General features: G+C 38.1%; 1 protein-coding gene across 11 annotated transcripts in view; it reads right to left on the reverse strand.

Moving 5' to 3' along the window:
* Positions 1 to 205: 205 nt before the first annotated feature.
* The window catches only part of GPBP1 (GC-rich promoter binding protein 1), a 36,578-nt gene continuing 18,324 nt past the window's right edge, over positions 206 to 18,459 (reverse strand). For 3 of the 11 annotated variants that reach the window (XM_054184818.1, XM_054184820.1, XM_054184819.1), the window contains 9 exons: positions 13,890 to 14,046; positions 13,179 to 13,402; positions 12,451 to 12,517; positions 8,723 to 8,907; positions 7,754 to 7,894; positions 7,118 to 7,282; positions 3,676 to 3,860; positions 1,724 to 1,826; positions 206 to 684 (listed from right to left, as the gene is read on the reverse strand). In XM_054184818.1, the coding sequence (XP_054040793.1) occupies positions 526 to 684; positions 1,724 to 1,826; positions 3,676 to 3,860; positions 7,118 to 7,282; positions 7,754 to 7,894; positions 8,723 to 8,907; positions 12,451 to 12,517; positions 13,179 to 13,402; positions 13,890 to 14,046 (1,386 nt within the window). In that variant the 3' untranslated portion in view covers positions 206 to 525. Of the gene's footprint in view, positions 685 to 893; positions 1,003 to 1,723; positions 1,827 to 2,653; positions 2,875 to 3,675; positions 3,861 to 7,117; positions 7,283 to 7,753; positions 7,895 to 8,722; positions 8,908 to 12,156; positions 12,302 to 12,450; positions 12,518 to 13,178; positions 13,403 to 13,889; positions 14,047 to 18,459 lie in introns of those variants that run through there. The other 8 variants (XM_054184821.1, XM_054184824.1, XM_054184822.1 and 5 more) reach the window with 8 other exon arrangements.

Raw genomic sequence — 18,459 nt, forward strand, 5'->3', positions numbered from 1 at the left:
AGTACAACAGCTCAATTAAGGAAAAGAGTTTTAGTGCACTTTGCTCATTTTAGCCAACATGCTACATTGCCCTTTTTGCGTACAAAGTGGACTCAAGGACTTCCATTGTAAGAAAGAAATGACTTGGCAAGCAAAACACTGTGTCAAGCTGCCCTTTTTTTCCTTATAGACTTGGGACATTTTACGACAGAAGCTTTGCAACACATTACACAATTCTTTGTTTTTATTATTAAATGAGAAAGTCTGGTTTGTTACATTGTCACATTGCTAGTCAGAAATGCTTCACTGACGAAGAAAGTCAATGCTGGGTCAACAGAAGTCCTCATTCTACAACATTCGTTAACAAAGAAATTACAGTAATGTTCAACACACCCAACACAACATTCCTTGCTTTCTTCAGAGGAAAGTCCCATCATTCTTACTCTAGTGGGTATGTTACTACATAAATTAGAAATTTTTTTTGAACAACACATCCTCAAATTTTCATCAGATCAAAACAAGCTTCTACAGGTGTTACAGAAGTCTTCACACATCATCATCATCTGATGTATCACTGCTACTCGTCTCAGAATCGTCATTCTCCAGAGCAGACTTAAAAGTGCTGTTTTTCCAGGGGCTAAATTTAAAATTACAGATGAGGCCATTTTTCAAAATACCATTTTTCCGAAGGCCATTTTTTTGTAACTGAAATGAGAAAAAAAAATTTATTTAGAGAAAGAAAAAGCTAAACACAACAGTCCGTTGCATTTCAACATTCTCTACATCTTCATCTCTGGGCTGTATCAGATCCACAGAACTACCTTTTCATATATACACACAAAGGAAAACTCCCCTGAGAGCCTTCACTTCTGGGCCAGTCACCTGTTTCCAGGCTCCTGCAGTCAATGAGAGCTTACCCTCTTCTTGCACACTTCCTCAGATGTCTTGCCCCAGTGATCCCTCCTCCCACATGGTCTCTCCTGTAATGCAGTCCCCTTTTCCACTGTGCTGCAAACATCTGTGCTAAGAGGGACAGGGTCTGCAATAAGGGAGTGGCCCAGAAGAGGAGAAGCAGTGGTGAAGAATGGGTATCCCAATCTGTCTACCTGATGCAACTGGGAAGTTGAAGACACCGGAGAGAAAGGAAACAACTGATTCTACATTAAGAAAGGAATTACTGCATTTCCACACATAGTGCAGAAGCTGGTCAATAAGCCAAGCACTTAAGAGCTTAATATTCCAAATGCTCTAATTAATATGTGTGTGGCTAGACTTAAGGAAAAATCAAATTTTCAGACTTAACATTGCACAAGATTCTCCATTCCAGCTCCTCCTCACTAACCCCACTGGGTATATACAATACTCAAATTAAAAAAAAAGAAAAAAAAAATCAAGTCTAGATTGCCTTTTCAGACCTTGTTACTAGTGAATTACATGTCTCAATTTCCAACAGAGAAAGGAAACTGGAACTGGAAATTCTGTGTGCAATTCTACTATCAGCAATGCTGAAGTTACTCAGAAGCACTGCCTTACCATTCCCTTGATATTTTGAGAACAGGTCTTACCTACAATAAGCACTGATCCCCTGTCTTTTTGAAGGAACTATTCTTCCAAAAGCACAATACTGAAATGGTACTGAAACGGCAACATCCCTAACCATCCAAATTACTGCAGCTCCTCCTCAAAGGCAGCCATTTAGGGTAGCCAACTACAAGTTCATAATGGAACATTAACTTTGTGTTACCTGTTCACTAATTACTCGGAACTCCCTCATCTCATCCTCTGTTAGTGGAGCGCATGTTTCATCATTTTCACTGTCTTCCTGCCAGCCCATCTCCTTTAACAACCTTTAAATTAAAAAGGACAACATTAACGAACTTGCTACACACACACAGATGTTTTCAAGCTCTGCCTACATATATGTGTAAATATGTGTGCATGATGGATGTGCATTGGCCAAACTTGTAGGTGACCAATCGTTGTTGAAACCATATAAAAGTCTGGAATTATAGAAGGGGAGAACAACACTACTCTGTTTAAAAAAAAAATGTTAACAGGACAATAACAGAAATGGAAATTACATCCTCTGTCATATTTGGACCAAATTGGACACTGTGACAGCCAGGAACAATTAAATCCTCAGGAAGCAGCAGAAAAAAAGTGCAAGCAATCCAAAACTCTTATAAGAGAACAGGTGTATTTGTATAGACATACAGAAAGAGACACGCAATGCCAAATGCAGTACAAGGATAGTTATATTTTTGGCAACAATAATTCGTGTTAGAAAGTTTTATGCAAGCAAGCTAAGATGTTAACAGTATTATGTACAATGAAGTGAGCAGTTACACAGCTCCTATTAATGTAAATAAAATTCAGGGCAATGGCTAATTAACTCTTAAGCAACATTGTCTAAAGTTAGCAGGACTGCTGTCCCTTTAAAGCATCACTACACTTCTTGAATGGTTAAAAAAACGTGAACTATGTAAAATAATTAAACTTCAGATTAGCAAACATGACACCAACAGGATGGCTGCATGTTGGAAACTTCCCCAGCAGAAGGAAAGCCCAAGATATATTTTGTACAAGATGTCCCAATACTGTTACTAGGTACACACAAATATCCTGTGAGTTAAGCTAGTTACTTCAAAGTCCAATTTATCACAAAAAGACTTACCATAACATCTGTCTACATGTATGCAGAGGTCATAGCCAAAGGGCTGGGACAGTATGGAGACAGAGCCTCTCTGGGATAGTACACACACTTGCCCAGAAACACTATGAAGGCCATTCAAAATCATTTGAATTGAGAAACGGTAATTTAGATTTGAGTCCCATCTTCTAGTCAAAAAATCGTCACCAGCAGCCTCTAGCGGCCAAAGATTTCTGTCTCCATAGCTAATGGTGGAAACAAGAGGAACACAGCAGGGTGCATTTTGTTTTTTATACTTGTGAGGGTTAAGAGGTCATGAAAGTTTCCTTTTTGTAGTACCTGCACAGGAAAGTTCTCTGGACCAATGTATACATACAATCTATCACTTAAAAAAAAAAAATAATCTATCTAATCTATCACTGTAATTCTGTAGTTGCCATAAACAGTAAGAATCTGACAGAGCTCATATCCAGACCGAGTTGTGATTTCCCAGCAGCATCATTCTCATCTACCAGGTGCTCCTGCAGTTACTTTTATGAGATACTAGAACTGTTTCAACCTTTATTTCTAGTTACGGTCTCCCTTTCCAGTGCATTGTCTCATGGTATCACCGACTGTGTCAACTAGTTGGTTAGAGAAATAATTAATTACTTTAACAATGAGGAAAAACTCACTGGAGTTTTACATAAGATGCATCATTTAAAGTATTATTAATACAAATAGCAATTACACACATTTTTCCTCCCAGACATGCAGATCAAAATCAGAGGGATAAAGTCACTAGACAGTTTGCTGTATTTCTTTATAAGGAAATACATCAAATCTTTAGTAAAGCAAGTTTAAGTCAGTACACGTCTAGTAGAAACAAAGTATGTTTCATGTTAAATTAGTAAATGTCTAAAAGTTAAACTTTGACAGTAGTCATTAAACATTTTATATGTTCTCAGTTTAAAGATTCTGACTTCTGAACTAGTAAGAATTTGTGACACGCTCACTTACCATGAAGGAACACTCTTTATATTATATAAAGTATATAAAGTACATACCTATGCTCTGCCTCAAGTGAGCTTGAAAGAACATCTGCCTGAGGGAAAGCTGAAGATCGAATGATCTGTTGAGATGTAACTGAAGCATTGCCATTCTCCTGCGGAATTTCGTTTTCAAAGTTTCGGTTTATATCTCTCTCATGATGAGGACTGTTGCTGTTATGCAAGCTAAAGGACTCATTACCCTGTTAAAAATAATCACACATCAAAAAGTTTAAAAGTAAACTCCATTCACAAGAAAATGTCTGCAAGCACTGCAACTCTGTGATTCAGTTTAATTTAAATAAAGTTCACATGGAGACCCTCTATACTAATTTAGGGGTAATTCTATTCATACTTCAAGATATTGCAATACCTGGATACTACAGAAGTCTTAAGTTATGCCACTAATCAAGTAATGCTGAAAGCAACTCCCACGCTCTGCCTCAAACATTTTTCTACAAAGTTTCAAATATATCTTAAAATTCAAATTTATTTAAGCTGCCTTTTATACTTAACAGAAATAACAGGTTATCTGTTGAACTTACAATGACCCTAATTAAATACCAGGCCCATGTGTGTCAGAAGTCTGAAAGCATAAGTTCTCAAGTTTATTTAGTGTAAGGGGCAACAACTACTCCAGGCTACATGTTACATACATCTGGCCAAGGACATTACAACATCCACTACTAAAAAGCCTTTGTTTTATTTTTCTTAAATACACTTGTCTTCTGAAAATCAGCTGTGTACAATGGGACAACCAAATGTATTTGACATATGTATCAAAGATATTATGAACTCAAGACAATTTCAGGATGGAAACCCCCACCAAGTTCATGTACTATTTTCAGAATTCTGAAGCTCATGACAGCATTTCACAATATTTTTCTAATCTTACAGCAAAATCTTCGTGTATTTCTTAAACACAAATGAACAACATTACCCCCGATACCCATCTCATGGTGCTCAGCCACAGGATGCCTAATGAAAAGATGCAGAACTTTCTTAGCTCACACATACAGCTACGTCCCATTACAGCAAATTTTATTTTGCCTGAAATAAGAACAGGGTCAGCAAAATCAATCTTACTTTTATGAGCAATGCACACCGGCACTGTTTCTTTTTTACCTCTCTGAATGAAAGTAAACCTTCTCAAAACCACTCATTTTTCTGGCTGATTTGTAATTTATGATGTTTTTTCATTTTGTTAAAACACTTTAAACAACTCATTTAAAGAGATTACAGCTGATTATAGGCCTGTAATCACCTCATCCTGAATAATACTATACTTATTTTCATTTGAGAACTATGTACAATAACTATGCTTATGGCTTGTTGGTGGCTGGTAGCACTGACACAAATATTATCTGGTACCACCCAAGCACTGCGTAAACCAACCCACATTGAAAGAAACCCGACACGTATTATAAATAGACAATACAGGCCTCCAAGTTCTCAATTATAAAGTAAAACCAGGTTCTTTATATATGCATAAATTGAACTATTGCTCCTATGACTAGACCAAGAACAGAGAACTCCTGGCTATCTAACACTCTAATTAGAAAGGAAATGCTTTGAGAAGCAGGATGAAGTTTTTCGATTAATTGTTTTGCAGGATAACTAATAGCAAGAGTATAAAACTCAGCCTTACACTAGTCCATGGGGCCAGATGGGATCCAGCCAAAGGTACTGAGGGAGCTGGTGGAAGTGCTCACCAAGCCACTTTCCATCATTCATCAGCAGTCCTGGCTAACCAGGGAGGTCCCAGTTGACTGGAAGTTAGCAAATGTGATACTTATCTACATGAAGGGCCACAAGGAGGATCCAAGGAACTACAGGCCTGTCAGTCTGACCTCAGTGCCAGGGAAGGTTATGGAGCAGATCATCATGAGTGCCATCACACAGCACACACAGGACAACCAGACGATCAGGCCCAGTCAGCATGGGTTTATGAAAGGCAGGTCCTACTTGACAAACCTGATCTCCTTTTATGACATGATGACCCACTTAATTATGAGGGAAAAGCTGTGCATGTTGTTTACCTGGAATTTAGTAAAGCCTTTGACACCATTTCCCACAGTATTCTCCTGGAGAAACTGACTGCTCATGGCTTGGACAGGTGTACTCTTCGCTAGGTAACAAAGAGTTGTGGTGAACAGAATTAAATCCAATTGGCAGCCGGTCAAAAATGTTGCTCCCCAGGGCTCACTACTGGGATCAGTTGTGTTTAATATGTTTATCAATGACCTGGACAAGGGGATCGAGTGCACCCTCAGTAAGTTTCCGGATGATACCAACTTGGGCAGGATCTGCTTGAGGGTAGGAAGACTCTACAGAGGGATTTGGACAGGTTGGATCAATGGGCCAAGGCCAATGGTGTGAGCTTCAGTAAGGCCAAGTGCCGGGTCCTGGACTTGGGTCACAACAACCCCATGCAGCGCTACAGGCCTGGGGAAGATGGCTAGAAAGCTGTCCGGTGGAAAAGGATGTGGGGGTGTTGGTCAATAGCCGGCTGAATATGAGCCAGCAGTGTGCCCAGGTGGCCAAAAAGGCCAACAGCATCCTGGCTTGTATCAGAAATAATGTGGCCAGCAGGACTAGGGAAGTGGTTGATACCTCTCTACTTGGCACTGCTGAGGCTGCACCTCAAGTACTGTGTTCAGTTTTGGGCCCCTCACTACAAGAAAGACACTGAGGTGCTGGAGCATGTCCAGAGAAGGGCAACAAAGCTGGTGAGGGTCTAGAGCACAAGTCTTATGAGGAGCAGCTGAGGGAACTGGGGTTGTTTAGTTTGGAGAAAAGGAGGCTGAGAGGAGACTATCGCTCTCTACAACTACCTGAAAGGAGGTTGTAGAGACATAGATCAATCTTTTCTCCCAGGTAACAGGCAATAGGACAAGAGGAAATGGCGTCAAGTTGTGGCAGCAGAGGTTTAGACTAGATATTAGGAAAAATGTCTTCACTGAAAGGGTTGTCAAGCCTGTCAACAGGCTGCCCAGAGAAGTGGTTGAGTCACCATCCCTGAAGGTATTTAAAGGACACATAGATGCGGCACTTAAGGACATGGTTTAGTGGTAGACTGGGCAGTGTTAGGTTAGTAGTTGGACTCGATGATCTTAAAGGTCTTGTCCAACCTAAGCAATTCTATGATTCTATGATTAGTTTAGTGTACTAAGTTTCATTTATTCTTGTTATTGTTGCCAAAGACACAGATGTACCTCAGTTATCAACATGTGTGAAGAGATAATGCAGAAAGGAAAAAAGAAACTACTACTGCTAAGAAGCACTGGAGGAACAGTAGTGCTTGGAACAGCTTTTTTAAATTCATCAAAATGTAATTCCTTTCCTTCATTTAGAGATCCAAGACCATAACTTAGCAGCTGTTTACAACAAAATAAGAAGCAGTTTATGGTGCGTCTGAAAACTACTACAGCTGGATCACAGTAGGTATGAACAAAACTACCTTCTCTTGCCCAGCATGATTCTCATCTTCATGTTCCTCTTCCACTCTATCTTGTTTTAATGCTTTCAAAAATTCACTCTTCTTATCAGTCCGCATTCTTGTCAATTTTGTTAAACGAGGCTGACCAACTTTGTCAACAGGGGACGAAGAATTTGACCTGTTACACTAATGTAGGGAGTCAGAAAAAGATAGAATGTTAGAAGTTTATTCATGTAGAAAACTTTGAATGAAAGACAAAAGGACTCCCTGGCACCCATAGTTTCAGGTTTCGCATTTATCCACAGTCAAAAGCAGAGGGAAGACAGTTGTATTTCAGTATATGTAGTTCTTACATGTAAACCCAGAGATGCTGGTTTACAGAGCACTGCTAATGAACAGTGGACCTTCTGAAGTATACCATAACATTAGCAGTTTTGAAGTTTGAACCTATCAGGCTCTACTTCCTAATGCAACATTTTTACTCCAGAGCAAACCTACAAAGCAAACTGTGCACTACTTAAAGGCCAGTGATGTGCCTCCATATTTCTCACACACTGACTTCCAAAAAAACTTATGTAATAGAATTCTGCATAAAAGTATCATCTAACCAAATTAAACATTTTATAGATTTGATAAGAACTACAGACTTTGCTTTACCTCTTTCACTGAATTTTGTGATACAGTAAACGCCTTGGCAGTTGATTTGAAAGGACTGAAATTGCCAACACCATATGCAGATTCATGAGAAAATGGATTCCCAAGTTTATTTTCTTTTGCTTGGCTTTTCCACTGTGTAGGCTAAACAAGAATTTTAACAAAAATTTAAAGAGTCATTAACTACAATAGCATTATTTTCAGGAGTCTTCAGAAAAATGATTAAGCAAAAGCAAATCATAACTATGACCACCATTTAATGGAAACACCTCTTTTCTTGTGGAAAAGAGACTGTTTATGAGCATACGAGCAATTCATCTGCTCACAAATACAGTTTACACTTTTTATATAAATATTAAAATTTCAAAGCAATGAAGAACCTCATGTTTGTGGTATTAAGAATAAAAATATGAGTCTTCAACAGCTGAAAGTATTGTTTTTAACGTAGAATGTTAGAGAGTTACGAATTGCTCCACCACATGCTCTCAAGAGCGCAGAAAAAAATCCTGAAACAAAAATCAAGACATGAACATGGAAAATTGCATTTGGAAAGGTACCAGAATGACACTAATAGGTTGCAACATCATCTCTATCAATAACCGAGATAAAATGCGAAGGTATTTTTATGCCAACTATATCTCTCCACTGAGTATATATTTTTCTGTTAAAATCATATATACAAAAGGCATTGCTATTCTGTAAGTTAAAAACATTCTTTTCACCCTTACTTGAACAGCTGTTGCACTTCTCAGAAAAGGTAAATAAGAAACAAAGAGAGATCCAATTACAGTATAGTTTAAAAAGAAAAATGAGAAAAAGCTGTTTCCATTCACTTTTGGGGTATGCTGTACTCAAAGAGCTGAAAGCATAATACTCTAGGAACAGTACTCTCAAGGGTGAAATAAGCACATACAGAATTAAAGCATGATTTTTCTCAGCATGTTGTTCATACTGCTGGTATCCAAGACTCACCTTTGCAGGTGGAGTGACAGGTTTAGGGACTAATCCTTTATAAACGCTTGTGCCAGTTCCATTCCTTACTGGCTGTGAATGAAGACTTCCTACTACTGGGAATCCAGATATCTGCAGTTCTTTTGTACTGCCCTTTTTAATGACCAACATCCTCGGAGATCTAGATTTAGGATTCAAAGGGTACTCTGGGGAAAAAAAAAAAAAGTGTTTATATATATATGTGCTCATGTGCATACAATCTTAAATTTCTAGCTCAGAAGGTACTGGACAGCCACGTGGTCCAAAGCATACTAGACTAAGTTCCTGATTTATGCCAGTTTAAGTTCCACAAATAACACATTGTACAAACCTGGATAAACACAGGTTCTGTTCCATTTTCTACAACCACCATTTGTAAAATATTTCACTTGGCAATTTTACAGAAGCTAGCTACACAGTGCTTGTTTGCAAATCAAAAATCCAAATACTATTAGTTGTTGATAGTTACCTAATCTTCAAAAAAGATTATGGTTTTCATATTTCCCTTTAAGGTTACTAAAAGAATAATTACTTATGTACTTATTAACAGCTCAGTTTAGAGCCAAATGCTCCACATTGAGGCTCTAAAAACATAAGCCAAGAGATGTGCACTACTGTAGACCGCAGCAATGATCAGTTTCACTATCTCCATGCTTCAGATGGGCATAACAGATTTGAAGCTTACAACATTTCCATGTTCAAGAGAGCACTAATTTAGAGACATACAGTCAGCTGATATACTAAGTAAATGACATTGAACAGTTTTAAAGAACACCTATTGAAAGCAGTTCTAAAATTGTCAAAAAGTAAAAAAAATACTTTCATTATTTTTTTGCACATGCATTCCAATACTGAATTAACAGCCTTTTCCAAGATTATCTCCTCTCCCTGCAAGCATTTCTACTTCATGGGCAGAGTCATCATATCCTATATTTAAAAACACCCCTTTCTTAAAAGGATAAGTGACTTTAGCTCTGTTTACAAAGCTACAATGTTACAAAACGTTCATGGTAACTGTATACTCAGCTCTCATTAAACTTTATGAAAAAACTTTTTATAATACTTGCATGCTCCCATCACATATACACAAGGTAAAACAGAACCTGAACAGAAGCATACATTTTTAACAGGCATTAGAAGAGGATGGTAACAGTCCTCCTGTCCTGAATATTGTTTACTTTAAAAGGGAATAGTAATAGCCTTAATTTCAGTTTTTCAATTACAAAACAAGGTTTTCAATAGCAGAGCTGTACTAAAGTAAGATACCAAGCTGTAACAAGCCACTGCACTGTAGCCTACAGGTTGGACTTGATGATCTTTAAAGGACCCTTTCAAACCAAACCATTCTATGATTTCATGCAGCTAACAGAACTGTTCCTTCCTCTGTGAAAAGTGATATCCTAAAAGCCTGAAAAGCTTCCCATCCTTCAGAACAAACTCAGCAGCCACAGCCAGAGTACTGCAGAGGTTGTAAAATACTCAAATTGCTATGTATTTTTCCCAACTTGTTTAGGAAATAAAGAAGTTATTGTTGCTTTTTTATTGAAAGATAACTTTATTTCTTGACTTTCACATGAAAGCTACTAAACACACAATACAGGAAAGCAGTCCAATTGTTTAGGCTCCTGCACAAGTTCTTAGTAATTAGATATTTATATTGAGGGGTTGTTGCGTGAAAGGGGCAAAGCGTTTTTGGCAGAAGATAAACCCCCTTGCGTTCTAACACTCCTCACCGAGGTGGGAGGCTAGGTGCGGCTAGGTTTAAATTCTGAGTGATGCCCAATTCAGCACTATCAGTCCAATCGTGTTTAATATGTATTAAACTGTTACGATTTGGATACACTAATAGTGGACTGCGCCTTCAGTCTAGTCGTGCTCATGAACCAGCACGGCCATTCTCGAGTCTTTGGTCATGTTCAGTGAGTAACCAGAACAACTAGCTACTTAAACAGTGCGGTTTATTTAAACAACAGGTATACAGGTTCTTAGGATTGCTGGTGATAAATACACTGCCTGCAAAGCACGTGCAAGTGAAAGTATTGTTACATATACAAAACACGCAACAAAGTTATAAACGATACAGCCTGGCTATAAATGTAGGAAAGAGATTCTCTAAAGAAATTTCTACGTTTCCCAAGAAAGCACTCAGTATATCTAAGTCTTACCCAAAGACGTCCCTATGGGGGGGAAGAAAGGCTCAGCCCATTGACTGGTCCCGGAAGTCAGTGATGTAGTTCTTTGAGATGGTGTCTTCCCTGGGCATCCCCCCTCTCTTGGGCTATTTTTATACTATTTGTTATCTTCAAGGTGGAGTTTGAGTGACTTTAGTCATACGTACTTTTATTACGATTGGTGTAAAATTCTCTCGCTTCACAATTAAGGTATAGTTTACGAGAAATTCAGGGCACAGACTCAAGAAGGAGTGGTCGCACCTTGAAGGCGGGTAGCCTTCAGGATGGAGGTGTGTTTTGGTATTATAATGACATTATAATGAGCAAAGTTCACACAAAGGACAGCATTTCATCAAAATTTGACAAAGTGTTGGCTCTGAGTACCGAGCAGGCAGCTAATTGGCAGCTCATCTGTTTCATGGTATCATCCCATTCCCATATCTGCTATACATCATGAGGTAAAGCCGTGGAATAATTGCATCCAGCCCCGCACCTCATGTAGCTTCACGAGCATCCTTATCAGGGAACCACAGATGTTGTATTCTTCATGCCAGCTGCAGCTGTTTTCTACCTCCGAAGCCTCTTGATTTTATACTTTTCCTTAATGTGTGAACAATGCTGTACTTTTGTATTTTTAGCCAATTTAGTAATTACTCCACAGGGGTTGGCCTAGTGTTACATAAGAGTGCAAAACATACTGGGGAAGTATGAGAAGAAAAATCAGCAAAGTAAAAGTACCATTTAAAATGAGCAACAAGCTTCAGATCTCAGTATTAGCAACAGTTTAAGTAGTAGCTTTTCTGTTTAACTAAAATTCCTTCTTCAGAAAGGGAAAAGTTCTTATTTTGACTAAGTTTATTACTTTAACACTTGTGCAGTCTAAGCTGCCACCTTCTTAAGGGTGAACAATTGACTACATAAAGCCCACAGAATTGTAACGTGGTAGCCAAATTTAATCATGGAGAGATGAGAAAACAATCCCAGACTCACAGATTCAAGTTCAGTTCAAGGCTCACCCTCAGGACTGCATTTGTTACAATTAATTCACAAACACAACCAACAGCTTAAGACATTTGCTTGCAGGAAGAGACCTTAAACCCCTGCAAGCTAACCTGTTCTTCCCAGCCCTCCTAGATTTCTCTCCAAACTCTTCCAACTGCTCTAATCAGTCAGGAGCATTCTTTTATGAAGCCTTCAGCTAGCAATCACAGCACTAGTTTAGGTGACCCACGTTTATTGCATTACCTCTTGAAAATAAAGGTGAAGATAGATCCTTGATATCTTTACAAAAAAGACTATACTTTTTCTGGGAAAGAATCCTAGTTGTGGCTGCATCTACAGACCAACAGATGGATATTCCAATAGTAGCGTTGCCTCTTTAACAAGAAGATACTTATATTGTAATAACATTGAAGTTTCCTCAATTTCAATCTATAGCTTTACAATTTAAATCTATACCTTTATAATTCTAAAAAAAAGATTCCTATGTTTCAAATAAAACAACTTCATTTTACATTTAAAAACATCAAAAATACTCACCCCACACACCTGCAGCTAAAGATTTATTCTGGTTTACTTCCCTCTCATATTCAGGGTTCAAAGATGGCTGAAAGAAAGTTTTATCATTATTAAAAAAATATGTCTTGAATTCTGGCATCAATGAAATAAAGAAACATAATAATATTGGCAGTATGACCTCTGCTGTCAAAGACTTTTAAATGGAGACAGACTAGACACTTCCCCCTGTGACCCAAATGGGTCAATGCTCACTTGTTTCTCTTCTCCAATAAAACATCTCAGGCAGCAGTCAATACCATTACATGAACTGTCCAGAGAAAGCAAAAAAACAGTGATGTATGGTTCTTCGAAGAGGAAGCTCACTCTTCCTCTTACATCCTACAATTCTAGGTTGAAGCATGGGATCTCAAAGGGCCACTGGCAGAAAGATCACTTTGTTAGTACTTCAGGTTACCAGGTAAGGTAACTTTGTAGAATTTAATACATACACATATCATAGTAGACTGGAACCCAATTGTGGTTTCACTTAAACACTTAAGTGACAATAATAAACATATAATGACAAAAACCGGATATAAAAGGAGAAAAAAGTTAGTGGAGAAATGACTAACACCCTCTTACCTATGGTAAGGGTGATCCCTCATATGATGATCTGAAACTGGTGAAATCTCATGAAGTAGCTTGTAATGGACAAAATGGCACTTGCAGAAACAATGAAACCTTGTTTATTATAATTACAATTGACTTACAAAATCCTCAGCCTCAAACTGTTTGGGTACTTCTTTGTCTTCCTTTTTCCCAGCTTCATTATCAGGTACATTGCTTTCATGCAGTCCTTGGCCTTTTCCACTGTGGAAAGTGCTGGTACGGACACGGGAACCTCCACCATGGTATCCCCCACGATGGTTTATATTTTCTGTACCATTTCTGCCTTGTGAACGCCAACCATTCTTCTCTTTTCTCCCAAAATGCCCTTAGGTTTTTAAATTTTAGAGACACGTAATTACAAACAAATTTAAAAGAATATTCTACTTTTGCAAAATTGTTAGAGAAGTTACATCAGCAGCTCTACACTCTGCAATGTGGTAGCATTGTAAACCTAAGTTTTCATTCATATAAGCATCAGGGAAGAATCTTACAAAACAGTGCCAGGGAAAGAGGTCAGTAGTCCAACATTAAGACAGGTCAACCTCCTTTTCTTGCTGCTTTTTTATGTTGTTGGCTAGAATATTAACTTGACACTCTTATTCTTCTTGAGAGAAATACACCTGGAATTAACACTACTTTAACCAACCCATCACATCCTCTTCCAGATGATCAGTCTTTCCATTACGTCTATTTTACTACAGAATAAGAATTTAGCATAGGAGAGCTACTATCATCAGACTTTTTTCCCAGCTAGAGTGAACAAAGCAATGATGTAACCATATTCAGAATGTTCCATGAAAGCTAAATTATACCTCCATTAGGCCGTCCAATGTTAGAATCAAACCCATCTGAAGAATTATGTCTTCTGCGATTTGATTCATAACGATTCTCTGTCCACGAAAAATTTTCAGAATGTTTCTCAAAATTCAGTGATGACTGTAAAGGAGCACAGCAGTAGGCCTCAGATATCTGATTAACAACAAAACTGAATTATCAGAACTGTAACATGCACATTACTCATGGTATATACAAGTCATATTTAAACGGACTTTGAATGAAAGACAATGCAGTAGTCCTCAAGTATGCCTACGTTCAGAGCTGTGTCGCCATCTCCCATGCTAGCAAAGTGCAATCTGGATCTTCTGCTCCATCACAGTGCAACAGCAGTGAGGACCGTGCTTGTGACACAAGGTAAAAAACCCAAGTGTCTAATTTGTTTTGGCAGCAGAATAGAGCGTAAGTGACAGGTGTTGCACCAGAGGAAAAATTACAAAAAAAAAAGGTGAGAAAGGACAGAAGAACACAGTTTGGAAAGCAGAAAAGTAGTAGTCTGGGATCTTAATTTAGGTGGTCAGAGACTACACACGTGCATTCCATAGAAAGCAAGGAGTTGCTTCCACCAGAGGCAGCTGTACCCAAAAAAGGCCCTATTTATTAGTCTCATCATTATAACTTAGTAAGGCAAATGCAACCAGTTATGAAATACAAATAAAACCTAGAGTCAAAAGTGTACAAATTCAAAGTATATTTCAAACTATCAGCTCATAAGCAAGCATTGTAGAAATTTTAAAAACAGGAATCTTTAATATATCAGTAGGAAGTACTTTATAAACTAAGACCTTATATTGAGAAGAACACTCAAAAATACATCCTGAGTGGAACTCATACCTAAAGGGATTAAACCAAAAAAGACTGTGTCTTACAGTCAATTGCCTACCCTATTACTTCTATCTGGCTTTACTATTTTAACACTGGAACATTTTGTTCACTGTTACATCTTAAAAATTCAAGAGTAAATTTTCGTTCTGCACAAGTAGTGCTTAGCCTTACTCTTATTCACAGCACACATTTCCCAGTGAGTGACAACAGAGGGCTGCGTTACCCAGCACCTCCCTGCCAGCCTTTGATGATGATGAAGCAATGCCCCCTTCCCTCCCAGCAGACTCGCTGTGCTCACCGATGCCCATTGCTTTGCATGCGTACAAGAGATCCAACACGTTCCAGGGCCCTAAGAGCTACAAATGCATAAATGCATAGCCATATGGAAGTGTACTGTGTCAGCAAACTAGGCTTAACGATTGCAGGGAGTACCAACTTCATTGCACCCAAAGTATCAGCTTCACTGCCTGAAGCTCAGTCCCTCTCCAGACTCAGTAACATTCAGGAAAAAAAAAAGTAGAGCAGTAATTGTGTGTGTTTGAAAATGAAAGCCCCAAGTTTGTTTCAACCGTTATTATCCACTAATGTCTAATCAAGCTATATGATTTAAAATAGTCTACTGATCAAAGCAAGCAGGAAAAAAACAAAAAAAAAAGAGGAAATCACCGTTGTTGAGAGACATTAATTGTTTAGCTTAAATAAGTTAAGTTTTAAGTAGAATACATTACTTTGGGTTATAACATGGTGTGATTTATGCTGTTTGCCTAGCTTTACTTATTTAGCATGAGTAGCTAGATTTGCTGAAGCCTTAGGCTGCAATACAGTTAATTTCCTTAGTAATTTTCCTAGCAATTTTCCTAATAGCTGGTACAGTGCTGCATTTAGTCTTTTAGTATGAGAAAAATGTTGATAGCACTCTGTTTTGGTTGTTGCCAAAAATTCAAAATTCACGGCTTAAAATCCAAACTCAGGTAAGCAACAGATGTGTTTAAAATACAAAGCGTGTGATTCCAAACCATACAGAAGTCAAATGAAAAGTGACTGCCTTCTGGGATTGAGACCCAGGAAGTGAATTACTTCCTTGAGAAACTTGGAGAGAGGAAAAAAAAGGAGAAACCCACAAGAAACCATCAGAAGATCTAGTAGTTCAAAAACTATCATAATGAATCTCAACATTTAAGTAAAATATAAATCCTTACAAACAAATTTTTAATAAGCTGCCAAAAATTTCGGAAAGCTCCAGATATGTTGATCATAGATGAAATTTTAGAAGATAGGTTCAGGTGTTCCTTTTACATGCAACAACCTTCTAATATTGCCTTTACAGTTTGACTTTCATTTTCTATGAACTCTGAAGAACAATCACATTTTCACAAAGTATGCAGTATGTAGTGTTTGAGTTGTACATGATTAAATGAATCTAGTCTCTAAATTGCGTGGAAAGATCATGCAGTTTGCATTTTACCCACATGATGGAGGTATCAGCCTATCAAGCCTCTTATGGCAGAGATGACAGTAAACTTCGCAATCAACAGGACATCTATTGGCAATTTCTGGAAGTTGAGAAATTATCTGACTAGGTTCAGCAAGCCAAGAAAGAAAGTAACACAGATTTTTGAAGTATAAGACGACATCTTATTGCTTAACACCGTCTCTTCATGTGCTGTTTATGTGTCTTTTAGTCCAATGGTGATTTCTGGACTGAGGTCTTCTAACACCTTATTGTATTCTTCCTCTGTCTCCAGGCAGGAAGGCTGTTGACTGCTGTTATCTTGTCGATTTGCAGTCTCTGCTGATGGTTGGAACATCCTTATCTTCTGGTTTACACTTCTTGTGCGCCAGTGCTTGCTGGCAGAACATAGGAAACCAAACTTATGGAAAAATGCTACCAAAACATCACAGAATTGTAGGGGTTGGAAGGGACCTTCAGAGATCATCTAGTCCAACCTCCAAAGTCATCGAAGTGTCATCAATTTTTTTGTCATACTAGAAGACTAAACACAGCACTGTATCAGGTGACAGGAAAATTAGTAAGAAAATTAACTCTATTGCAGCCTAAGTCTTCAGCAAGTCTAGCTATTCACGCTAAGTAAAGCTACGCAAACAGCATAAATCACACTGTATTATAACCCTAAGCAATTTATTCAAATTAAAACTTACTTATTTAAGTTAAACAACTAATATCTCTCAACACATACCTGAAGATGGTTTCACTATTCACGACACTTGCCCATTTCCATCTGCCCAACTGCAATACTGCAGTGATGCAAATATAGTAATTCCAGACCTGAACAAAAGCTACCAAAAAATGGATACCCAGCTATTTAAGTGAACTTTGCTATATAAATGATAGGGAGATGATATAAAATCTTATCCTCAAGAGGAAATCATCAGCAACAGGTTTGACTGATTTCAGTCAAGCTGTAATCTGTATCAGTCACATTAAGAAAGATCGTTCACAATTCCAGCTTCCTGGCATCAGGTTTTTCTCCTTTACCTACGTAAGGGAAAGCCTCAGCTACCCACGATTGAGGAAGGAAACCAAGCTCCTAAAGATGCAATTCCTAAAAGTGCCTCTTCAGGGAAATAAAGATTGACCAGGTGGAGTTAAGTTTCTCCTTTTCAAGTCTAAATGCTGTTGATACCATAGCCTCAACCCAGCTCCACTCTGCATGAAACAGGAAACACCCTGCCTTCCTCATCCCAACCTTCCTCTTCATCTCCATCTCTCTTACCTGCTCTTCTTTTCAGCTGCTTTGTTGATATATGGGAAGCAGAAATAAAAATCTGTTCTAGGAAATAGAGGGGAGAGGGGGCCACAATATTTGAGACCTGTCTTGTATATCACAGAATGCTGATCATTAACGGAGGAGATAACACAAAGAAATAAACTGCATTTCAAACAATGAAGCACAAAGGCTATCATGCAGAAAGCATACACCTACTGAGTTTTTGGAAGAGATGAAAAAAAGTCTATCTAAACTCCTTAAGACAAAGAATCATGGAAGAAGACAGGATCCTCTTCCATGGGGGGTTGGACTAGATGATCTCCAGAAGTCCCTTCCAACCCCTATCCTTCTGTGATTCTGTGATCCACAATATATGCTTGCAGTGAAGTCTCCCACAACTCAGGAATGAGGTGACTACTACAATCAATACCTCAGATATCTTTGAGTGGTACTACAGTAGTTCTGGAACTTATTTTTATCCTGCTATATTGACACTCTGAGCATGCAGGTAAAGTTCTTCCAGCAGATTCTTGAAATATGTGCTGAAGATTGTTTTATAATTTGTGACACCATACTAAACTAAGCTCTGATTACTTTTTCAATTGAAAAATGTATTGAATTAGAAAAAGCAGATCAAAAGAGTTGAATATATCAGAAATCAGGCAGAATGAAAACTAATAGATTGCAGGAACGATCCTGGAACAGATAGGCCTGATGTTCCCAGAACAGCAACTGAGAATTGCTAATAGACTTGCTAGGTTGGTGGAGAAGAGAGATAATAAATAGAGCAATATGAATACGGACATTTAACGACCTGACTAAAAAATGCATGCATGTGTGTGTAGACATATACAAACAAAGCAATGGGAACACAACTAATACTGATGGTTAACTGTGCATTTAACAATAGCGCAAGCCTATTTCCATTAAGTTTATAAAGGCTAAACATGGAGATGAAAGACAGCAAGAAACTTACATAAATACATTAAAGTAA

This window comes from Rissa tridactyla, chromosome Z, assembly GCF_028500815.1.
Source record: "Rissa tridactyla isolate bRisTri1 chromosome Z, bRisTri1.patW.cur.20221130, whole genome shotgun sequence".
NCBI lineage: Eukaryota > Metazoa > Chordata > Aves > Charadriiformes > Laridae > Rissa > Rissa tridactyla.